At 36.6% G+C, this 26,601-nt stretch overlaps 1 protein-coding gene across 1 annotated transcript in view; it reads left to right on the plus strand.

Annotated features, from left to right (window-relative positions):
• The window catches only part of LOC136825012 (uncharacterized), a 358,497-nt gene that overhangs the window by 298,238 nt on the left and 33,658 nt on the right, over window positions 1-26,601 (plus strand). Inside the window, exon 5 of the mRNA XM_067081045.1 lies at window positions 18,181-18,390. Within this exon, the coding sequence (XP_066937146.1) occupies window positions 18,181-18,390 (210 nt within the window). The remainder of the gene's footprint in view (window positions 1-18,180; window positions 18,391-26,601) is intronic.

The raw sequence follows: 26,601 nt of genomic DNA on the forward strand, positions 1-26,601 counted from the left end.
ATTCTCTCTCTCTCTCTCTCTCTCTCTCTCTCTCTCTCTCTCTCTCTCTCTCTCTCTCTCTCCCCGCAGGCGCATACAAACAAAAAGACCTGAAACCGTAGATTTATTGCGTCTCTCCTTGCCAAGAAAATTTAATCGTGAGATCTAATATGTTACATAAAGACGCAGAGGAGGAATTTCTCAAAAAAAATGGTGACAAAGGTGATCACAGTCGCAAGTGAGAGGATATTGGACTGACTTTAGATATATATCATAGATCTATAATACGGAATTGTTGTAAGTGGAGAGAGGGGGAGGGATAGGGAGTGGGTAGATAAGGGTTTCGCTGACTCATGAAAAATGGAAGTTGATGGAAGTTCTCTCAACATATTAAGGAAGCTGCGAGGCAATCTTTAGAGAGAGAGAGAGAGAGAGAGAATGTTGGGCAGAAATCGTGAAAAGTTTAAAAAGCACAAAAAATTTGAAAGACTATTCAGGTACTTTCAAAGAAGAACTGAACGTGTCCATCTGTGTCCTTCGTTTATCCATTCCTCACAGAAGAGGATTGTGATGATAGTCTTTTAGCTCCTTCCATCAGCCTATTCATAAAAATGATCACACATAACAAGCCGTCAGTCTTTAGAATGTGGATCCGCTGACGCACTAAACATGCTTATTGTTTTCATTCCAAAAGGGGTCGCATTTACCTAACGGATATTTATGGTTTTTTTCGATAATTTGAGCGAGAAGTAACGATGATAATAAATAAGGGATCTAAAGTATAGCACAGTTATTCGCTATATATGTAATAGGTAAAGAGTATTCCATGGAAAATATAACGGCGGTTTAGTCACTTTCTTGAGAAATAAAGAAGTCAGTTTCTTCTACGTTACCCTTCAATGTTTGTAGACTGCATGGGGGTTTTTGTAGTTATAAAATGAAACAGAGAGGTTCTGAGCCTTTGGCTGGAGCGTTGACGCCCATGTTTGTGAGCTAAGTTCTCGGGGCTTCAAGAGGAGCCCAGTCTCGGCCTGCCGCGGTCTCTGGCGTGTTCCCCTCCTAGGGTACGTTCAGACACAATTTCTACTTATAATTTCTGAGTTTTCATATTTGTGCTTATTCTAGTTCGTAATTATGTGGTTGTTACCAATTTGTATTCAGGTTTATTTCCTCTGCTGTTCGATTTTACGGATAGGGAAAATCAGCAATGTTCAGCATTGCTGTCAAAGTCAGTGGCCTTTTTTCTTTCATCGTTAGAATTCATGTTCGTTAATGAAATAATAATAATAATAATAATAATAATAATAATAATAATAATAATAATAATAATAATAATAATAATTATGAAGATAATAAAAAATACTAATGTTATCGAGGTGAAACCGTAAAATCTACGGGATTTAATTCCATTTTTCATTATGTATTATGACGCTTCCCATCACCCTTCTGTGCTGAAGAGTGAATTTACAAAACAGCTCATTCCGAGAGAATGAACCCTTTCAAGGACCTGATCATATGCAAGTACTTGTACATATAAATACAAGTGTGAATTCTATTTTGTATTCTCTTATTAATTAAAGTAAAGAAGTAAGTATAATATATATATATATATATATATATATATATATATATATATATATATATATATATATATATATATATATACAGTATATATATATGATGTGTGTGTTTATGCGCGGTTCTTCGCCTAGAGTCCTGAGATCAGTCTCGGGTTGAATGAAAGGACTAAGGGCCGCTGCGTGAAATATCCATTGTGTTTTAGGAACGTTTGCAGTGAACCGAGTACCTAAAAATTAGTCAACAGTTGTGGATCACACTCTGGAGGAAAGAAGCTTTCTGAGAACCGAAAGTTCAACACCTGGAGCCACCCACCCACTCTATGGGGAAAGAGCACACAGTTTAATTAAAGACAGGTAGGTTGAGAGGCAGAGAGATAGACGGCGCGAGATGACCACTGAAGAGCCAAGAAGCTTGAGAAAGCGCGCAAGATCAGAGTGAATGGAGTGGTGTGTTTAGGGGATTAGACACGATACTGATAACCATTTGTGTATGTGTGCGAAGCAGCTGATGTTGTGGAAATTTTCTGCATATGGGGCTCATCCACAATTCAGCAATTAAAGTATGAATGTGGTTATGACTTTTGTGCTTTTTCTTATTTGGAGCTATCGCTTGTAAAAACACTTGGATGTTGAAGAAAAAATGTATATGTTCATGCTATATATATATATATATATATATATATATATATATATATATATATATATATATATATATATTGATAAAATAAAAAACACTATTTAAACGTTTGAAACCATATATTTCGTTGTTTCTGTGCCCGAAATATATGGTTTCAACGTTTAAAATAGTGTTTTATGGCCTGTCTTATTTTCATATTACACTATATATTACAGGAAAGACATTCATATATATATATATATATATATATATATATATATATATATATATATATATATATATATATATATATATATACATACATACAGAGAGAGAGAGAGAGAGTTGATATAAGTCGAAATCATTACAAAACAAAAACAATTGAATGAGTTGGGTTGAATAAGGAAAATTAAACTTCTGAAACTGAAACGGACTGGCTTTACAACGAAGGGAAGTTTCAGCTTTAAACCGATATTATATTAAAGTCAGTAATAGGCTGTAAAACTTGAATAAAAAAAGGAGAAAAAAGGCAGATGGTAAGGAGGAAAGAGGAAGAGTGATGGCGAATTAAAAAAGTTATTTATCTCCGAGTCCCGCAAACACTTGAACTTTGTGTCCGACCGTTGTAGTTTTAATAAGACCCTCTTGGGCCTTTTAAAACTCTGTCCCACATCTCTTCTGGCCCTTTTCGAAAACTTTTCTCCTGAGCAAACAACAGCAAGCCACCGAAGACATGGGCGAAAATGGTTGGGCGCGTACACCCTCTATCGGAGGGAGTGCGGCCTTATTTCCAGATGAAATTTGGAATTATGTGTCAGCGGCTTAGGAGTGAAGTTAATTTCATTATGTTCGCTTAACATCCTTTTGTTTCTTCCTTTGTCGAACGTTTGTGTTCAAATTGTGGTTAGGCCTTCTCTTATTCACTCCAGCCATGCAAGGTTTTAAGAGAAGTGTCATGTTTGCATTTGTATTATGGTTTCAGCGGTCAGTACAAGTCATTATGTGGTGCCTATTAAAGTGATGCTAGTATATTGAAGTTCAGTTTTTGAACGAGCTGTGTAAACATTAAGTGTTACTTTATAGGGAGTATTTATAAAGAAATATAGAATAATTAAGTGGTTTTTGAAACCTCTTTATGATTCTTTTCAACATTTTCATTCTGCACATTTTTTTCCTGAATAACCGTTCAGTTGTATTTTGATTGGGCAATTTTATTGTATTTGTGTAGCAGTATGGTTACTTAGTCCCTCTCATAATGTCTGTCATGATTAAGACATTGTTTCGGGAAAGAGACATTCAATCAAAATTCCTATCGGTGAGTTAACTTTAGTATCCGAAGCCTCATAACTCGAGAGTCGTCGTCAACCTATTTAATCCCGTTAGCAGTTGCCCGCACCCATGCCACTGTCATTTGGGAATTTTACATTGCTCTTTTACAGGTGTGCGAACCAGCTTTGACGAAGGGTAATTTACGCTTCTCATTTTTTAAAAAAGTATCTTCGGATTTCGCGCTACGGTTTCTCAACTTGGACCTCTCCTGTCAGTCAATTTCGTAAACTTTCCTGTCAGTTAATTTCTTATCCCATTAGGATAACAAAATTTATAACATAATATATATATATATATATATATATTATACTGTATATATATATATATATATATATATATATATATATATATATATATATATATATATATATATATATTGTGTGTGTGTGTGTGTTCCGATTAGGCATGCGCCATCGCTAGATAGTGTATGAATATGTAATTACACAATACAGTTCAAATAAAAAATGTCAGTACTTCACTGCAAAGTTCCAGAGGCTCGAACTTAGCACTGTATTATATTTTTAAGTTACGTACAACGAAGAGAACATTATGTAAAATTAGAGAGCTTTTCGTTGTATACTGAAGGCTCACATTTTGTAAATCTTTTAATGACATTTCAAGTCTTATTTTAACCAATTCTTGAAATGGAAGAATCTTGTGAGAGAAGGAATATGGCTGGTATGCGAAGGACCCGCTGGGATGTAGGCTTGGAAGCTCAGGCATTGTTCGAAAAGGTTCACGAGAGAGAGAGAGAGAGAGAGAGAGAGAGAGAGAGAGAGAGAGAGAGTAATAATTAGCAATAGTAAAGAATGAAGAGGAGAGCGCTTGAGGGATTTATGGAAGCAGGAGAGAAAGAGAGAGAGAGAGGGGGGGGGAGTGGGGAGAGAGAGCGAGCTTAAGGCGTTAAGAAGTAGGAAGAAGAAAAATGTTCTGCTCCCTATTCAAGTAGTGACTAGGGAGTCGAGCAAGAGGGAAAAGGTTTGGTAATGAGAGTGTTTAAGTGTACAAGTTTTAGACGGGTTTCGGTGTTTTTTTTTTCTTTTTTCTTTTTTGTTCAAGGATCCCGCAGATGAACGTGTGATAGACGCATTTGCCACATCAGATTAGAGCTGGAGGAGAGGCGAGCCCATCGGGTCGTATTGTCTCACTCGAACAACCAATCGCACCGAACCATCTGACTCACACGCCGCTCACCCCAAGCAAGGACCGCCGCCGCATAGAAAAGTGGAGACAGAGAAAGAGGGAGAAAGATAACAGGGATGTAAGGACGAATACAATGTAGGTCTGTAGGTTACTGTAACATCTTGAGCGACTCTGGACTTTATGATTTTTATGGGGACGGAATGTTCGTAGGCCTTGTATGAGATGGTGTGTCTGAGAATATTAAGTGATCCTGAGCTGTTGGGCGTGTTTTGTAACCGCTCTTAAGTCGAGTTCTTTATTGACTAGTTGTGAAGGGTTGTCTAATGTGGTTTTTTCCCCATTTGTCTTACAGGATTGAATAAAACCACAAGCACTATATATATATATATATATATATATATATATATATATATATATATATATATATATATATATATATATATATATATATATAGTATATATTTATTCAATCCTGTAAGACAAATGGGGATATATATATATTTACAAGCTGACCAACCCGGCACTGCCTGGGAAAAATCTGAATAATAGACGATCATTTACCTTAGAAAGGAAGTAACATGTTGTGTAGTTTTGATTAACATGTTTATTAAAGCAATAAATTCTTGACAGATATTAATCACAGGAGGGAAAAGCATTTTCAATGATAGTACACACACTTTACACGACAAAAGAATTCAAAGGAGATGCAGGAGAATTTTTCTAAGTAGCGCTACTCGGCCCGACACTGATTGAGTCACACGTTGGCTCTCTAGTTTGCACGGTCAATACGAAAGTATACAGGCCTACATTCTTGACACTCCACGTTTCACACCAGTCCAAAACGTTATCCAATGGCTGGGTCTTGGCCGGGACCCGCAGTAAATAAGGTACCCAGAAGTGTGGGGGTACAGGTTTGAAACCTACGCGAAAACCTTCTTTGGATCAAAATTTTGTCTAGATCGGTCAGTTGGTTTGGACTTCTATGGAGCACAAGTTTATGTACATACAAGTTTACAAGTCTAGTTATATATACAAGTATGTATGTGTGTGTTTGTATGAATTTATGTTGTAGGTATTTCATCATCATAATCACCTGCAAAGTAGCATGAGGGAAAGAGTCCCAGTGAAATTCCTCCACTCCCATCTTTTCTGTGCTGAATCTTTCACAAATCTCCACTCATCTCCAACTTCTCTCTCTCTCTCTCATAGTTCTCAATTGAGTAGGCCTGGATCTTCCAACTCTTTTGGTTCCTACAGGAGCCCACCTGACGCTATCACTTGTTATTCTCCCAAGGGTTGTGTAAAGGATATGTCCTAGCCATCTGTCTCCATTTAAGTAGCACAGGAAAGTATTGCACAAAGAATGAAAAAATAATAAGAAAATTATAAATCATGGCTGTAACTTGAATCATCCTTATCTTCAGTGTTATGCAATTTGTAACTGAAAAAGCACGGCCTTTGAAATACTGATCTACCGTACTGTTGTAGTTCTGTTAGCTTTTGCAAGCTGGAACGTGCAATTAAAAAACACACGATAAAACACGATGCTGATCTCTCTCTCTCTCTCTCTCTCTCTCTCTCTCTCTCTCTCTCTCTCTCTCTCTCTCTGTGGAACCCCTTTAAGATCGTCTTAAAATTTTGTTGGTTGTACGGCTTTAGAGTTCGCACTCCGGATCCTTCTCCAAGGTGTTATTATAATTATCGTTACTATTATGTTGCACCTATATATTTAGATTGTTATTGCTGATGGTCTTATCTCACTCTTCTACGGAAATTGATGTTGTCAACATTTAGGATTGTGGTGGTTAACAATAGTTTCAAAGTGCACTCATATTACTGCTGCTTCCCCGAAACGAGATTTTTTTTTTTTTTTTTTTTTTTTTTTTTTTGGTCTGTATACTGCCAGTTGAATTTTAGGGACCCTGATTTAGGTTGTTCATCTCTGCAATAGTTTAATTTTAAAAAATTGATACAAGCAAAAATAACAATTCTGACTCAACTACCAAAGCCTGCGCGGATGGTTCCAAAGAGTACAATAGTGTCCGTGAATATAATTGTTGAGTTTTGAGTTGTCTTCGCCACACTCAAAGTGTTTTCGTGATTTCGGTTTTGCTGTTTAAGAGACAGAGACCTGTCGTTATGATGAAGTTCTACCACATGAAATTTTGGAATAATCCGAGTCCGGACCGTTCTTCGAAGACAGCTGTTCCATGGTAATTAATAGTCCCATTCACCAACTGTCTGGACCATCAACTGCTCGAGAAAAAAAAAATTAGCTTAAAGTACAGTACTTGTTCGATATATCATTTGTTGAAATTGAAATCTGTAAAGTGCATTTACTTCTACTAGGAAGAGGTAAAGCTTTCTTTATTTTGTTTTATTTATTGGCTACGTAACTCCTTTATGTTTTCTACTTTTACTTGGTGAAGTTATTGTCAATCATGGAAATAAGTATAAATAAATAAATATTATGGTACACACTCTATAAAAAAACAGAGAGATTTAGTATAATACTAAAAAGTAAAATAATGGATGAAATATATTTTACTGAATCAGTTTTTTAAATAAAATTTATAATTTACAAACTCTAATTGTATACAACCGTATTCAATGACATTCTGATTAGTACAGTAGACTTTGCTAGTAAGCGCTGAGTAGAATTTAGATACTTCTCTCCAAATCTTTTGCGCTCATTTCCAATTAGCGTTTCTCGATATTAATTTCATTCAGCGCCTTTTCTCTTCTCGGTGCTGACAAAAATCTCCAGATAGTTGGATGACTGCCATAGCGTTGTTGGTCTTAGACAATTCATCTTGAGTTGGATGACTGCCATAGCGTTGTTGGTCTTAGGCAATTCCTATTGAACTGGATGACTGCCATAGCGTCGTTGGTCTTAGGCAATTCTCTTGAGATGGATGACTGCCATAGCATTGTTGAGGATAACTGTTGTAGCGTTGTTGGTCTTAGGCAATTCCTCTTGAGTTGGATGACTGCCGTAGGGTTGTTGGTCTTAGGCAATTCCTCTTGAGCTGGATGACTGCCATTGGGTTGTTGGTCTTAAGCAATTCTCTTGAGATGGATGACTGCCATAGTATTGTTGAGGATGACTGTTGTAGCATTGTTGGTCTTAGGCAATTCCTCTTGAGTTGGATGACTGCCGTAGGGTTGTTGGTCATAGGCAATTCCTCTTGAGTTGGATGACTGCTGTAGGGTTGTTGGTCTTAGGCAGTTCCTCTTGAGCTGGATGACTGCCATAGGGTTGTTGGTCTTAGGCAATTCCTCTTGAGTTGGATGACTGCCGTAGCATTGTGGGTCTTAGGCAGTTCCTCTTGAGCTGGATGACTGCCGTAGCATTGTGGGTCTTAGGCAATTCCTCGTGAGTTGGATGACTGTCGTAAGGTTATTGGTCTAAGACAATTCCTCTTGAGTTGCATGACTGTTGTAAGGTTGTTGGTCTAGGGCAATTCCTCTTGAGTTGGATGACTGTTGTAAGGTTGTTGGTCTAGGGCAATTCCTCTTGAGTTGGATGACTGCTGTAGGGTTGTTGGTCTTAGGCAATTCCTCTTGAGTTGGATGACTGCTGTAGGGTTGTGGGTCTTAGGCAATTCCTTTTGAGTTGGAGGACTGCTATAGCATTGTTGGTCTTAGGCAATTCCTCTTGAGTTGGATGACTGCAGTAGCATTGTGGGTCTTAGGCAGTTCCTCTTGAGTTGGATGACTGCCGTAAGGTTGTGGGTCTTAGGCAATCCTCTTGAGTTGGTTGTCTGCCGTAGGGTTGTTGGTCATAGGCAAATCCTCTTGATTTGGATGACTGCCATAGCATTGTTGGTGTTAGGCAATTCCTCTTGCACCCTTTCAAAACAGGACCACAGGCCGTCCAGTGCACGTCTCTTCATAGTAGTCGACTGCAAGCAAAGAAAGCTGCCGGTGAATGTATATTTCCATTTAGCAGTGTACTTAATGCTACAACGGCTTTAACTCCAGGAGCTAACAACATGTGAATCTTTAATGAAAACACCATTAGAGTCATATCTTTTCCTCTGGCTGAATTTCCAAGTTTTTCTGTACAGAAATTGACCCAAAAAGAAAAAAAGTAGCCGTGATGAGTACTAAAAGAGAATCATTCTATTTTAGTAATCATCACGGCTGCTTTTACGATTGCGAGCTCAAATTCGATGTTTACAGAATCAGCAGTTAGAGGTGGTACAATTGACATATTAGAGGTTTGGCACAAGTTTCTTCTGTTCGGTAATAATGTATACATAAATGAATGACGGACTCATTTTTCATAATTATCATGGATAGTATAGAGCTGCTCAAAGATAATTGGTACAGTTTTGAAGATGCCACCCACTTCAAAATGTTTACATGGGGCAAGTGCTCATAGATTTTCTGAGTGGAAAAAATAATTATCTTGTCTTCTACTTCAGAATCGAACATCGAAACAGGTTCATCCATGAATAACCATGCCTACCATAATCGTGGGTTTTTGGGAGCATGTGACTCTCACGCGGATTTCAACAAACATTAAAGGACTTTGTGTGTTCTGTATTATCGCCCTTTATAACATATGATGATTGTGAGAATAAAAAGTCTAATAAGGAGAGGTACCCTTGTTTTAATCTTTTTATATATTGAGAATCTCGGAAAAAACGCATACTAAACTGTTACCAAACGTTTTAGTTTGGCATTATTATTATTTTTATTATTATTATTATTATTATTATTATTATTATTATTATTATTATTATTATTATTATTATTATTATTATTATTCAAAAGATGAACCCTATTCATATGGAACAAGCCCACAGGGGCCATTGACTTGAAATTCAGGCTTCCAAAGAATATGGTTTTCATTAGGAAGTAAGAGAAGGTAAAGGGAAATGCAGAAAGAAGAGATCTTACCAAAAGAAAAATTAAATTAATAGATAGATAAAAATGTATTAAAATGCAAGGAAAACAGCGTTATGGTAGTGGTCATTGCATCTTCGTTTGAACTTTTGAAGTTCCACTTGAACGACATCCTCAGTGAGACTATTCCACAGTCCAACAGTGTGAGGAATAAAGGACCTTTCTGCGGTCCACTCCAAAAGGAAAAAGGATGTGGAATAAACTGTCAAAATGTCAAATTCCTGTGTGTTCCTACTCGCCTTCATCTACTTAGTATGAGTCTGCCGAGTGGCCTCATGATAGTTTTGGCTATATATATATATATATATATATATATATATATATATATATATATATATATATATATATATATATATATATATATATATATATATATATATATTTAGTGTCACAAGGTTTTGAACAAGAAGACAATGTGTGTGTGTGTCAGGGAAGTTTTAGAACACCATAACCATTGGGCTTCTTGCCAAGCATTGTCTTTCCATTTCTCACTCTCCTTTCGCGCACACATGCACACACATTCATAGACGCAGGTGTAGGTTCTTGTTCAAAACCTTGTGAAACTGTCACTGCTTTTGCGTGTGTTTATATGTTAGACCACACGTTCTTCCACAAGAATTTAAATAAAATTTATATATATATATCCACAAGAATTTAATATAAAATTTATATATATATATATATATATATATATATATATATATATATATATATATATATATATATATATATATTAGCCAAAATTATCATTTTGACTGTTTATTCCAACGTTTCGCCGTACGTTATTGCATCCTCAGGGAATTCTACAATGGATATAAATAAAACGTTTTAAAAAAAATTTTAAAATTGTAAGATTAAAATTAATAGTTATCTATAAGTCAGTTTAACAGAAGATTGTACTTAAAACACACAGTTGTTGTGTGTAAACCCGTGTCTTTGTTGTAATCTTTTTCCCACTGTATGTTGTGTGCTTGAAAATGCCTTAGAGTAAAATTGAAAGATCTTGCACTCAGTTTTTTCAATGTCCTCGCTTAATAGAGGGAATTATACATCTAGAGAGGTGTGATTCAAAAGAAGCCTAAGACAAACAGAATTAATGAGGACAGAATATGTACAAAGAGATGAATTAACAGTAGAAGGAGAAAGGATGAATTAGTGGAATCTTTCAGAGATTTAGGGATAAATAATAATATCCAGTACAGGTTCTCTTGACTTGGAATTTACTGAAAGACTAAAAAATGCAAATCAGTCAGTGAGAAGATACCGATCTCACATAGATGAAATCGGATACAAAAATAAGATTACACACAAGCCCAAGCAGTCTGCATTGCTCTACGGACAAGAGTCAAAAGATTTTGTCGATTTGAGAATAGAACTTCATGAATATTGAGAGTCAGATGATGTGGAAAGGGAGATTACGGACGTTACAAAAGTAGATGGTATAATGATGAGAAGGAAATGGAGATGGCTTGGGCATATCCTTCTCACAATGCCTAAGAGAATAGTATACGTGATAATGTCACTAGGCTCCTGTGGGCACCAGAAGAGTTAGGAGACCCAAACCTACCTTTTTGAGGACTGTGAGAAGGGGGGTCACGTTATGTTGGGAGCGATAATGAAGAGAAGTAATGATTATATATATATATATATATATATATATATATATATATATATATATATATATATATATATATATATATATATATATGTGTGTGTGTGTGTGTGTGTGTGTGTGTGTGTGTGTGTGTGTGTGTGTGTGTGTGTGTGTGTGTGTGCATTTTCACTTATTCAGACATACATGTGTGGGTGTGAATGTATTTGTTTATTTACTTATTCATTTCTATACAACGTTATTGGTGGTCTTATTTCTTGATTCGAAGGCAAACGTTGCAACCTGTGCCCGCCCCCATTGCATCTCTTCATGCGGATCTGCCTCATCATCCCCAAAGGCTCCATTGAGCTCAGACGAGTTCATCGAGAGAGAGAGCGGTGCCACCGCTCGAGACTGTTCTTACTCCTGTTAGGCAGTTTCGTAATACCCGTCAGGACAGCAGTGCTCACATGCAGACCGAGTAAATTCATTATATATTAGAATTCTTTTCCTGCTTCATTTTCCCCACTAGTTATCGTCTTCCATTCCTTCTGGGGTCCTGCTGAAGAGCCACCGATTTCCTTCTTCTTTCCATTTATTATTTCGTCGGGCCTTGGTTAGCCAAGGGCACGGGGTTATCCCTTTCAGTTTCTCTACATATTTTCGTTATGGATTTTTCGGTTTAGGATCGAGAATTTCCGTGAAATTTCTGCTTGCAAAATTTGTTCTCAATTCTCCGTCGCCGAAGAGCTTGCTGTCGCCATATTTTAGTAAAACAACTATAACACTGTGATGTTGATTCCGGCATGCCAGTGTTTAGTCTAAAGACGTTCACTTTTTATTATTTACTGAACGGCATTTCAGAACAGCCTTCGAAGCCATTAAGTACTTTGAACTCCTAAACCTCTGAAGGTGCACTTTTTAATCTCGCTAAAATACCGTCAAGCTTAATCGATGCTGTAGGGCTTTATAAAGGCTAGGAAATACGAGCGGAATTTCGTAAGTCTTTTATGGCCTCCCTCCATCCCAGACGAAATATTTCCATGGCTCAGATTTGCCATAAACGCACCGAATGTAAACATGGCCACAAACAAGATCGCAGGAGCAAACCCCCATTGTCTTGTACGTCGTTCAGAAATGATTGTGCTTTCTCTTCTGTTTTTATTATTCCTCGTTTGTCTCGCCCCCTCCGCCGCCTCCCATTTCTCCAGGTTCTCTGTCTTTCTTGTTCTTTACCTCTAATGCGTAATTCTGCTTTACTTCCTTGAGGTTTCCTTCCCTGGGTTGGGTTTGTTATTTCTGTTATTTCCGTCTCTTTTTCTTATTGGCTAAGAATATATCTCTTTTCTCTTTTGTTGTGGCTAGAAGGCTCTTGTTACTTTTCTCCGATGTTCTCTTTTTGAATGCTGCTTTTTTTATGCAAACGCTGTACTGTTAGTTTGTCTAAGAATTTCACTGATTCATTTTCTCATGTTACAACTGTTCTTATGCACACCAATGGCTGCATTTAAAGATTTCTCTCTCTCTCTCTCTCTCTCTCTCTCTCTCTCTCTCTCTCTCTCTCTCTCTCTCTCTCTCTCTCTCTCAGAGAGAGGTACTCTCCAGGAAAACCTAATCTCCCCTCCCTGAGGGAGGCCGGGGCCTCATTAAATCGGTAATTACTACTATTAAACTCTTTCAATCCCTTTCGGCAGTTCTAGCGGTGCATGGGCTGATGTGTGGGTGGAATTGCTAACCCATTTCCCACCTACTTGATACCTCTGGTGAAGTAAGGCCCCTGTGTGGGGACGCATAGATCCCAGGACCCCTCCCCCAGTGTCCCCCCTCCTCCTCTTTAACTTCTGCCCATGAGGAAAAACTGTGAGGGAACTTTTTTTTATGAGTGGCATAGAGTAGGTGTCCGTTTTGTTTGTTTCGTGTGCCATGAGATTTCACAAGTTTCGACTCTTCCTTCTTAGATAGTACTAGAAGACATAGACAAAAAAAGCTCATCTACTTGAGTCCATGTACAGTACGAGGCGATAAAACTTATGGTTTCTCAGTCGTGGCCCTGCAGTGGCGTTTTAAGAATTGTCTGAGCTTCACGCCCGGTACCAGAGGCATTCCTCAACAAACGACTAAGTTCGTTTAGGTTAAGGTCACCACTTATTTGCTAATTCGGGGTCGTTTGTGACTTATTGGTGACAGTTTTGCGTAGGGTACCTTGCACACAAAACATCGTTACCTGAAATTATTACATATATACTCTTCATCGTCTCATCACCCGCATGAAGACGGTGGGAAGAGGTCAAGAACTAGGAAAGCTTTGCAATGGTAAATTTTGAATTGCACTTGTTTTTCTTTTTATAATATAATAATTGCTTTTAACTCAGTACCTCTTTCTAGATGTTTACAGATTTCTTATGTATATGTATATATATATATATGTATATATATATATATATATATATATATATATATATATATATATATATATATATATATATATTATATATATATATATATAATAGTGAATATGATTGATTGCACATGTGTACTATTCTGTTAACTACAAAGTCTCTCTCTCTCTCTCTCTCTCTCTCTCTCTCTGTAGTTTTAGATTTAATGGAAAGTCATGATGGTACCGTGGTCGGTCTATGGTGAAATTGGAACTTGGCCAATATTTTTTCGCACCCTTGTAGAGAAGAGTTCCAGATCCCATTCCAGTTGCTCTCTCTCTCTCTCTCTCTCTCTCTCTCTCTCTCTCTCTCTCTCTCTCTCTCTCACACACACACACACACACACACACACAAACAACCTGAGCTGCAAAAAACTTATTTTCTATTATTTTTAATTTGGTTCGTGCTTACCATATGAATATACGAATTATTTTGTAGGCACTATAATAATGATTTTTACCTGTACTTCAACTTTCTCACATTTAATGCACTTTGGTGTAAAGGGCACTATAAATTTATAGAGTTTTATACGTAAGCGTTTTATGTTAAGCATGCATGTATACTGTGTATATATATATGTATATGTATAATATATATATATGCGTGTGTTTGTGTGTGTGTGTTCATGTGTGTATATAGCAAGCCCTCATATACACTATATGGTATCTAGCGGAGATACTTATTCAGGAACAGCTACAAGCTTTCTAGCACTGACAGTCCTCATCGACTATTTGCCTTAGAATGACCGGACACGTGGTTCTGCTGTATTTATATGCGTATGGTGGAGGGAATTAAAGCCCTTGTTGCTCCAATTTCGTGTGTTGGCTTTTATCCAGTTTAAATGAGGTCCTATTATTAAATGTATTAATGCACTGAACTGTGTAAGTGATAAAGTTAATATATATGTATACACACGCACACACACACACACACACATATATATCTATATATATATATATATATATATATATATATATATATATATATATATATATATATATATATATATATATATGTTAACATGAAACCTCTCTACATCTTAGTGTATTAAATGTGAGAGTTGAAGTACACATAAAAATTAATATTATAATGCCTACACAAAAGTACGTACATGTGTTTTTATATACTTTTTAAGATCTTTATCGTGATATATAAGTCAATGCACGCATTTCTTGCTAGAATTGATTTTAGTTTGGTAACTTCTAATGCTTTTCCTATTGCTTCCTCAATTTAGGCTGTTTTGATGTGATTATTTCTTTACTTGCTAATAGTAATGATGATAAAAATTCCGATGAGTTTTGTCCGAACGACAAAAAAGATTTTCAATATTGACTCCACATAAATATCAGGTTATTCATGCGAATGATGACCCTCTTTACATTATAGATAGATATGTGCTGAATATAGCACACAAGCTCCAATTCTTGTCTGTATTCCCAGAAATTGTTGATTTACTTTGTAAATTTTCGGGTCGTTCTTTCACGATAATTTACTATATTCATGTTTTCATTAGCTGTTAGTACTAGTGAAGGCCTCTTCACTTCATAAAACTCTCTCCTTCTGTTTCTGAAGCCGTCCAAATCAAGGAGAAACTGTTAAGTTGTCTCGCTCGGAGAGAGAACTTGTTCAGACGAAGACAATAGGCGGGCAGCAGCCATATCATCACTTTTAACCTTACATCATAATTCATCGTAACTCGTCATCTCCCCTACTCGGTCGCACTCAAGAGATGCACTCGGAGAGCGTAGCAGGTTCGAGTGCAGTCCGGACTGGAAATCGGACATGAAGAGAGTTACATAAGAGGCTGAGGAGAGTTTTACCTAATGCCTTTTGCCTTCGAATTTTTATTCGGAATTTTTTCAGAAGTCGCTTGCGTCTTTTTGACCATCATATAAATTTGTCTCCCTGTGCTTTTGGTTTGTCAATGCATAATTATGTATTTAGATAATCATCAAACCTCAGACATCTGGTATTTCTTCTAAAGAGATAAAATACTGCTGCTCAGCATTTCTCCTTTTCTTCTTTTTCCTCCAAGCCTTTTTATGCGCCTTCCTCCTCCTCCTCCTCCTCCTCCTCCTCCTCCTCCTCCTCCTCCTCCTCCTCCTCCTCGCTTCTTCCTTCCTTCTTCCTCCCAGCCCTTATCAACGATATGTTCTTGGTCCTCCATCTTTTCCGCATCGATTTTTGTCTCCGCTTCTATTGTCTTTGGCTGCGGAGGCTCTGAGGCATTTCAGCTTAACGTTGTCGTCGTTAAAAGTATGCATGAAATTTCTGTACTGAGAGAGAGAGAGAGAGAGAGAGAGAGAGAGAATCCTGTTAGCCTTCATACACATTTTGGTGGCTATAATTAAAATTTGTGTGATTTTTGTGGACTACCACTACTTTGACTGATGGCAATTGAATTTTTTTCTTTTCTACCAAATGTGATTATGAGATAAGTTCAAGTCTGGATTCCTCCAACTTGCTTGTTCTCTTACAAAGGAAAATATCTTTGATTTAGTCATGTGTGCGAGAGCATATATTGTGGATATGTGCAGAAATGTATTACAGTATATGTATGTATATATATATATATATATATATATATATATATATATATATATATAATATTTATATATATATATATATATATAGTATTGTTTGTATGTGTTCCTTTCTTTAGTTTTTAAGATAAATTTTACCAGTCAGAAATACGAACAGCAGTTTTACGTAAAAGATCATCTTGATTTCTTTCCAATTATTTTTTCATTCTTGGCCTTCCTTTTTATATGGTGTCTCCCTCTCAAACAGCCTCTCCCCTATATCCTCCCGTTATCCTAAATCCCCTTTAACTCTTCTAAGGGAGAAGGAGATGAGGGAGAGGAGGATTCCCTGTGATGGGGAAAAGCGAGGAAGAGATGAAAGGAAGCCGCCGATTCAGGCTCATCGAGATGACGAATAGCAACCACTGGGTCATCGCTTTTCAACCTCGCTGTTTGAAAAGCCTCGCCTCCGACAACAGGAAATTCACCCCTACTCCTGCCTTCCATTCCTCTCTCTCTCTCTCTCTCTCTCTCTCTCTCTCTCTCTCTCTCTCTCTCTCTCTCTCTAGACGTAGACGTGTGTATGTGTGTTTATACACAAACTGCTTTTTTTTTTAATTTGTGAAAGGTTAATCGAAGGTTTTCATGCAAGTATTTTTTTTTTATTTTGTAATTTCTGCTGTACCAACTTTATCATTTCTAAAGTTGACTGACATGTAACTTTGCTTCCGCCCATCTGCCTGTTTGACAAGTTTATCTTCAGAAATGAGTTCGCTTTTCGCTTTACCTTGAGGGCTTGAGTGCTGAGACAGATACATCCTGTCAATGTAAAGATGGAAATTAAAAATTTGTGTTTAGGACAAGATTTTGGTCATTAAAATGAAAGCACCTGCTGTTCTTAAATCCGAGATCAGGAGAAGAAACCACGTGGACGATTAAATGGCAATTGAATGTGGCCCGTATTCGCCGATTTGACTGCATTCTGGGGAAGCAGCTGAAACCATCAAGCACCGACTTGCGTCTTTATTTGAGTAATAATTGCCTAAATTATGCTCTAAGTTTATATGCTTGATGGTGTTGAATCTCTTCTCTAGGCGCATAAACCCATTCCGAAGCTGCAGTAGCTTCATTATCAGTTTTCAAAGTGGAGCCACATTTTGTAGGTGGCGCTAACTTTTTACTTTTTTTCCAGTCAAACCGCTTCTTTCACTAGAGGCATTTTTTTTATAAGTTTTTTTTTTTAAGTAGTGCCGTATCCTTTTAGGGGTAACAGTGTATACCAGAAAATATTTTGCTTGTTTATATAATTATATATATATATATATATATATATATATATATATATATATATATATATATATATATATATATATATATATATATATATATATATATATTTATGTGTTTTTGTTAATTATAGACACCTCAAATTTCGGAGTTCATTTTGACATCGCCATTCCTAGCTTTATGTATTGTGATAATTCAAGTAAGCGTTTGTGAACTAAAAGTAACTGACTTCAGTAGTATCTGGTAGATTTTTTAAAAATATTTATTGGGGTGTGGGGAAGAGGGGGGGGGGAGGATGTAGGGAAAGCGCCAATGTTTTACTGGAGCAACTCTTCTCCCTGTACTTAACAAGCTAACTAATATTTCAAAGAAGATATACCGCGCACTGATTTTTGCGGCAACGCGATCATGCAGACACGAAAGCAGTATGACAAAGGTCGAATAATTAATTTTTTCTACATAGGGTATTTCCAGTTACTTTTATTCTAAGCAGTTTATTACTGGAATCTTTTTTTTCTATATCCGTTTTTTATTATAAGTGTAGATTCCCATGTACAGTTTCCTTCGCTAGTATCAAGTAATTCCGTCCTTGATTTTGTAAAAGCAGCTCGAATGATAACAGAAATTTACAAACGTCTGAGAAAATATTCCTGTTGTATGAAAGACCTTTGCAAAAGCGCTCTAGTTGTGTTTGGATGCGCTTTTAAACGTAATGCAAAGACCGCAATGAATCTAAGCCCCCAGATGTTCGTGTCTAATTTTCGTATTTTCCTCCACGCAGAAAGGGACCAAGAACTCGCTGGAGACTGGCCGAACCTTTGCGACCATCTTCGCCGACATGGACTTCCGCCAGAGGTTGCTGGAGGCGGCAACCGAGGAGGAATTCAAGCGCCTCATCATCAAACACTCCCAAGAACTTGCCGAAGAACAACAGATGAGCAATGACAAGCGCATCGAGATGAACCATGAAAGAGGGGAAGAATTCGAATACGTAAGTTGTTATCACTCCTTTATTTCTTGGGTCGATTTTACCGATAAATTGGCGTCGTGTCGTTTTAAGGTCTTCGATTCCTTTCAAAAGTGTTCATGGGTTTTTATATAATAATTATTGGGTAGTAAAGTATTAGGTTTGTGAATTAACTACGTAATTAATTGCTATAATGAAAATATTTAACATTACCATAGATATTCATTTTTACCACGTCAGGTTTGTGAAGATAATTTCTCAACTGAAAATCACATAAAAGATCATAATTTCATGTTGCCTAGAAAGCAGAACAATGAATTTTTTAATTTACTGTCACGTATTGGCCTTTTATTTAAAAACATAGTATTTTTTAAAGAATTTTGCAAGAAAGTAAGTGAACAAAAAATAACCATGGCTGTGGCGCTTTGTTGAAATGTTCTTGGCATTTTCCTGGGAAAAAAGTGATTGTTTCCTGAGAAATAAGAACACAGCCAGTGATAAAATTGTAGAGCATGATCCTCACCCAAATTCATGGTTTATTTTATCACCTTCGCCACTTGCATAATGTGAGGAAGTGAAGCCGTTTTAAAGTGGTATTGTGTGCTGTCTCTAACCAGCTGTTAGACCCAGTTACGTGAACGTTCGAACGAGGACTAAAAAAAACGAAAGTTTGATCATTCCTTTGTATTCAAAATGTATTTTATGGCATACTTTTCGTTTCTTAAGTCTGGTTTCTAGGTCTAGAATATAAATGCCGAACTCACTCTCTCTCTCTCTCTCTCTCTCTCTCTCTCTCTCTCTCTCTCTCTCTCTCTCTCTCTCTCTCTCTCTCTCTACCGCTTACACTCATAAATGCTCAAGACTTGCTGACACGAGGTGGAGGACCATTTCTTCGCCAACTGGAATCTTTCCAGACATTTTTATTTATAAAATGGTGATCATAACTTCAAAATACTTGAGAGGAGGAATTATATCTCATTCGAAGGGTAGAACAATTCATTATACCGTCTGTTAAAAGGAGGAAATCAGTGCAATTATTCTTCGTGAAAGTGATCAAATATCTTAACTCTCAGGTGTAGATCATGGTCTGAGCACATGTAATTTGAGCGATGGTTTAGTTTTTATTAGTTATGATTGATGGTGTTGTTCGTGCCAGTGTATGTGTGGCGTTTGTGTGTGTGTGTGTTTGTGTGTGATACTTTTAGGAAGCATGTTTACTAACAGTGTCTTGTGTGATTTTGGTTGTAAAATTAATGTGTAAACAGACAAACCTAAATACCTTTTCAACGCAACAAAGAATTACAGAAGTAAAATGGAACTTCCTCACTTTAGATAAACTTTACTACTAATGAGCTTCGTGTACTCCTCGTCAAAATTGCTCTCCCTCACATGAGCGCCATTTTGATGCAAGGTTAACACTTAGTCTTGCCTAATGATCGGTGCCTTTTCTAATGTCTCGTACTGATAATCTTCGAAATGCAGTCTGGTGTGTACGGTGAAGTTGGAGACTTCATTTGTAAAATAAGGGTGTTGTGCTAAATTGCTTAATACGCCTATCTTAAAAATTTTTGAGATCTTTAAAAAAAATCGTTATTATAATCTCATTATTCATAGATAAATAAAAGTGCTTCTTTTCCGATGGTATGACCTTGAAAATCGAGTTGCGGACCAGTTGTAAAACTAAAAGGTCAGTTCAGTGAGTTTCTTTGCTGCAGTTTTAGAGGAATGTACTGATTCACGGTAACCTTAATTTTGTCTAGATTTGTTATCCGCTTCACCTTTGCAATATTTGTTCAACTTTCACCCACCCGCTCTGTATATTTCCCCCACTCTCCGGTTAGCAGTCGTCAGTTTTGCAGCCATTGTCTGGTGGAGAATGGATTTGATTATATGATTAAGGGGTGTCATAAAACAAAAGTAGCAAGAAACAACCGACGTTTTTCAAAATGTTATCAGCTGTAGTAAGTTGTATTATATGCAGATTAATGAGCCGAGTCCATCTTCTTGGAGTAGATAGTGGGATTTCACTTGCAAAAAGTGTCTGGAACTGATTACTGTCTGAAATTCCACGCATTTGTGAAGCAAAGAAAGGAAGTAGGTAAATATGAAGTGAAATGGCGAGTAATAAAATTCTGACATATGGGCAAGGGTTTTGCTTGTGCATTGACTTTTCTGTTTGTAGGTATAATGGCAGAGAGAGAGAGAGAGAGAGAGAGAGAGAGAGAGAGAGAGAGAGAGAGAGAGAGAGAGAGAGAGAGAGAGAGGAAGTTTTGCTTAAATATATTTTTACGGACCTAGAAGAAGAGTACATTAAAGGGTATCTAGGGCAGAAGGATTTAAAAAATTGTTTACCGGAAGTCCGAGAGTATTTTGGTCTGATGGATTTGTAAAAGTCTCTTGACAGGAAGTCAGAGAGTATTTTGGACTGATGGATTTGTGAAAGTCTTGACAGGAAGTCAGAGAGTATTTTGGACTGATGGATTTGTGAAAGTCTCTTGACAGGAAGTCAGGGAGTATTTTGGTCTGATGGATTTGTGAAAGTCTCTTGACAGGAAGTCAGAGAGTATTTTGGACTGACAGAATTGTGAAAGTCTGTTTGCAGGAATTAATAGAGTGTTTTGGACTGATGGAATTGTGAAAGTCTGTTTACAGGAAGTAAGAGTATTTTGTATTGATACATCTGAGAAAGTCAATTTACAGGAAGACAGAGAGGTTTATGGGCTGGTAGCATTGTGAAAGTGTGTTTGCAGAAAGTCAGAGCGTATTTTGGTGTGGTGGCTCTATGAAACATCGTTTACATGAAGTCAGGAGTTATCTTGAGCAGGTAGCATTGTGCAAGTGTGTTTACAGAACGCTCAAAGAACACTTTGGACTGATGGCTTTTATGGAAGTGTGCCGAGGGGGTGTCAGAGAGGCTTTTGGACTGGTGACTTACTTAAGTATTCTTACAGAAAGTCAAAGAGTATTGTGGATTGATACCTTTGTGAGAATTTGTTTACATGAATTAGGAGAGTGTTTTGGACTGGTGACTATGAAACAATGTTTTCAGGAAGTCGGGGAGTATTTTGGGCTGATAGAATCGTGAAAGTGGTATATACAGAACGTCAGAGTATTGGACTGATGGCTTTATGGAACTCTGTTTATAGGATGGCAGAGAGTATTTTGGATTGGTGGCCTAATGAAAGTCTGTTTACTGGAAGTTAGAGAGTATTTTGGACTGACGACATAATGAAAGCCTTCATTACATGAAGCCAGAGAGTATTTTGAACTGGTTTCCCTGCGAACGTCTGTTACAGGATGGCAGAGTATTTTGAATGAAAGGCTTTATGGTAGTCGGTTTACAGGAAGTCAGAATATTTAGGACTGGTGGCTTTCTTGAACCTCAGATTACAGGGAGTCAGAAAATATTTTCGATTGGTGGCTTTACGCAATTATTTACAGGAAGTTAGAAAGTGTTTTAACTGGTAGCCTTATGGAGGTCTGTTTACAGAAAGACAAAGCATATTTTGGACTGTAGCTTTATGAAAGTCGGTTTAAATTAAATCAGAGTATTTTGGACTGATCGTTTTATAAAAGTCTTTACAGCAGGTCAGTGAGTATTTCTAACTGATGGCTTTGTGACAGTCTGTTTATATGACGCCAAATGCATTTCGGGTTGATGCTTAATGAAACCATCTATCTGGGAACCATAAGATTATGCAAGATGAAAGGTCATATTCTGTGCATTGTACATGGAGTAAAGACATATTGTTTTAAAGCTTTGTTAACTTTTTGGTCAAACAGTGTATGTGAGTAGCTTACTTAGTCATTTGCCTAGATGCTTCTTTGTTCAGCATTCCTTCATCCGTAGATGCTAGACCTTTACCTATCACTAAGATTAGATTTTCTGATATGTTAGTCCCGCTTAAAGCAGCATCAAAAGTTTGAAGCAGCTGTAAATGCCCACCGTGCAAGCAGCACTCAAAAGTTTACTTTTTAACTGTTCCATCATAACAGCAATTATCGTGGAAGTTGGAAGTGTTCTTTATTGTTAACTGTTCCTGTTGCTTTAAGACATTCATTACCCCACAAAAGCAGTTACGCCCCTGCGTGGCATGTCTCCATAACATTTTGGTCGGGTGGTAAACCTTCAAAGTCATAATAGCGAGTTCTCAACAAACTGTTCTGCTTTCAGGAAAATAATAATAAAGAATAATATGGTATATAAATAAAATGGTACACAAATTATTTTGTCATATCCAAATAAGCTGTTCGGCTTTGTCGCGGTGTCTACAGACATACTGAAAGTCTGGAGTTAATGTGAATTCATTATTGACAATTAAAAGCAGTGTTATTTATTCATATAAGAATACGGTGATTTTTTTCATCGCACTAATTCTCATAATAGACTCAAAACATCAAAACCTTTGCAGAGTCACCTGTTAAAGGGGAAACGTATGACGAGATATTTGAGCAATGATGTGGAAAGGGATATTATGGAATATGCTACATCAGGGGTGGTAAGACCAGAGAATGTACCTTAAATGTTCCGGCCTTAGGGTCGTATTGGACCACCTGTGGAAGTTCTCCGTTTTGAGTACTGTGTATAAATTGTGATCACACGGCACAATTGTCACTTTTGATGTACCGGACACCATTTGTAAACTGATTTGTATAGTAGATTGTGTTGTTCTCTATTTTACTGAAGCATTCATGGTGTAGAACCGCATCTGAAGATATACATGATTCTGCAGCATTCTGAATCAGTTCTACACTGTTTTGTAATTTTCTTTGTATTTCGAAGTCATTGTATTTCAATTTTACGGGCCTCCGTGGGCTTGGTAATTGTTTTCTTGAAACAGTTACGTTGTCATGACATTTTGACCGAGGACTTTCCCTCCAAGCATTTGAAGTTGGAAAAGGACCTTTTATAAATGTTGACAGACACATTGCTACTTGTTCAAAGTTGAAAATGTCTCACTAGATGTTGAGTATGTAGTTGTTAGACAGTAGACTTCCTGAAGACTCCTATATTGTGCAATAGCAAAGAATACCATTAAGTATACAATATATCTGACTTTGATGCACTCCAAGCACTTGTGCGTGTAAAAAGGGGAAGCGAGACGTCACCTATCACATATTATTTCTGTGCTAATATACTGATTGGTAATTAGTTAAATTCTTATCAGTGTATCATATAATCCCCGTTATTTTTGTTTTCAATTTTCCCATTGTTCTTGATCTCATTCCACTCGCAGTCCTCTCAGTTTCTCTTGTTTCATTCTCCTATTTTCCCACTTACATTGTAGCATTACCCACAAGTCTTCGTCCCTTCCAGCTTGGGATTGGTAATGTCTCCACTCAGATCTAGTCATTAATCACAGTTGTGTCGTCATAAAGCCAAGTTATAGCAGTAACTTGGCCAGAGCCAAAAGTTACTTTTATGATACTGAAAAAAGAAAAAGATTAGGAAAGACAGAGAACAACTCGAGCCACATTTCCACGAGGATTTTAGTAAATCATTTATTTTTTTTTTTTTTTTTTTTGGCGGGAGAGGGTTATTTACCATGCTCATTGTTTAGTGGATTTTGATTGAGAAGTAAAACATTTCTAACCATTTCGTTAACAGTAAAGTCGCTTTTAATGCAAACGCCGTCAGGGTGAACAACTCGTGTCCATTCCTATACGAAGCCTTTGAATGAAGATAAGAAGGAATGTGGGAATGTGCACTCTTAACCTGAGAGGATGAGATAGGTCTGCTACTCAAAGAAAGGTAGACCTTGGAATGAGAATGAAACTTAATAAAGGACAAAAAAAAAAATTACGATCAAATTTACAAACCTTGCGGCAGTGGGAATCCAGTTTTCCTAAAAAAAAAAAAAAAAACTGATTATCATATAGCAGAAGAGGGATTTGATGGTAGGGCGGGTGTTGCCCCAGGTTTTGGAGTTAAGGTTCGTCGTTTCAAGAGATCTGATAAAAAGAAAAATTGCCTTTGAGATTTAGTGAGGACGTTTTACCTTCAAGGAACATTTTTTTTATGCCAATAAAGACATAAGCATTCTTTTTTTTGTCTTGTAGATAATTTATAATAATAGGTGCATAAGATGGACAAAATGTAAGTTTAATTTTAGTGAACAAGGGAGAACGCGCTGGATAAGTTTTTTCTGAACAGAGGAACTGCTTTGTATGTTGCAATGGGTGAAACATTGATCCGGATAGGGGATGATCTATTGACCGAGATGATAAGCAGTACTGCCTTTCTCGATATATGCGTCTTCTTTTCTGATCATTTCTGTATCCTTAACTCCTGGTATTGTAATGATTTTTTTTCTCATCTCGATAACTCGATTTATCCTCTGGCCGAGAGTCATAATTGAAAATCAGTTATTAGATCAACTTAATGGTTGCTGCTGAATGATCAAGATGTTAAAGGTTCTTTTTCTTCCTTCACTGAACCACTGTCAATATTATTATTATTATTATTATTATTATTATTATTATTATTATTATTATTATTATTATTATTATTATCTGTTCATATGGAACAAGCCCACAGGAGCCATTGACTGGAAATTCAAGCCTCCAAGGAGTATAGTGTTCATTTTAAAGTAGCAGCAGAAGATAACAGTAGATGCAGAAAGACGAGATTAGTTATTAGAAAAGAAAAAAAATAAACTAACAAACTGGTAAATAAATAGATAAAACTGTAAGTAAATTATGAAATACAAGGAGATTTGCTTTAGGGTAGTAAAGCATTGCAACTTCGCTTGAACTTTAGAAGTTCCAATTGCACAACAACCTCAGGGAGGCTGTTCCACAGACCAACAGTGTGAGGAATAAAGGACCTGTGGAACTGAGAAGTTCGACAGCGAGGCACATTTACTGTATTTTGGTGCTGGTGTTCAACAAATCTGGTCGTTCTCGGTACGAAAAGAGGGTCGGGATCAATTGTTTGGCAAAGTATGCTTTTATGGTATGCCTAACTGTAAGTTAACATTAGTGATTTCCTGTGCGAAACTAGAGGGAAGAGGAAGCTGATACCTCGGGTAAGGAGAGAGTCAGAATGAATAAAAGGAAGCTATCTATAGGGATGTGGGAAGATAGTCAACGAAGAAATTCGAAAAACTGATGGGAAGAAAAGTAACCGATCGTGATATTCAGTTGTCGGTAACTTTGAAAGCGTATTATAAACGATTTTAGGCAGTTTAAATTATCACTTGAAATTTTTATATTGTATTTTAGGGTGGTTGCTGGAATGCTGGTAACCCCCTTGTTCATTATGTTGTCAGGGAAGTCTACCGAGATATTTACTTTTAGACGGAATCATCACTGAATAAACTTGGTGTGTTCAAGTCAGTATATATGGTATGTGAATAACAAAACTGAAGCTTCCATAACTTGTAAAATTGTCTTCCAGTGAGTTAACTTGCAGCCGAGATTAACTTTTTAAAAGAGTAATTACAACAAAAATCAATAAATAGTTCTAACCTCTTCAGAGTAATGATAATTTTAGCAACTTGAATTATGCATAGAAATCTATCTGTAACCTTACTGTGATGAAGATTCACGGTACACAAGGGGAACTGTAAAAATCACCTGTTGCTTGATGATAAGCGAGATTGTGAACAAACTTCAGGTAAGGAGGTATTGACAGTGACATCACCGGCAAAACCTTGTGCCGGCACCTGTAGTATATGTGGCTTTCAAGCACGTTTCAGGATCCCAACATGGTAGAAACATGAGATATGAAAATTAATTCTTTATATGATATGATATGAGTGCGAGCAAGTAACATTTGTATTTGCGTGTCCACACATATATACTTCAAACCTATGCTGTCTGTGTTAACGTAAATCAGCATAGAAAAGTTTTCATATATTTTATAAGCAATTGTGTGTTACACGTATATTGTGCATGTGAGGTATATGGTCCAAAATATTGTTTTCAAATAATGCAGATATAAGTAAAAATAGTTTTGTGCATCAGCCTAATTTGTAAACATTACTGGCTATATTTTATCTTTCCTTTTAATAAAATGACTCAGTACACACATATTTACATATATATATATATATATATATATATATATATATATATATATATATATATATATATATATATATATATATATATATATATATATATATATATATATATGAATATATTTGTGTATGTATGTATATATACATGTATATATATACTGTATATATATTTATTATATATATATATATATATATATATATATATATATAT

This window comes from Macrobrachium rosenbergii, chromosome 36, assembly GCF_040412425.1.
Source record: "Macrobrachium rosenbergii isolate ZJJX-2024 chromosome 36, ASM4041242v1, whole genome shotgun sequence".
Taxonomy (NCBI): Eukaryota; Metazoa; Arthropoda; class Malacostraca; order Decapoda; family Palaemonidae; genus Macrobrachium; species Macrobrachium rosenbergii.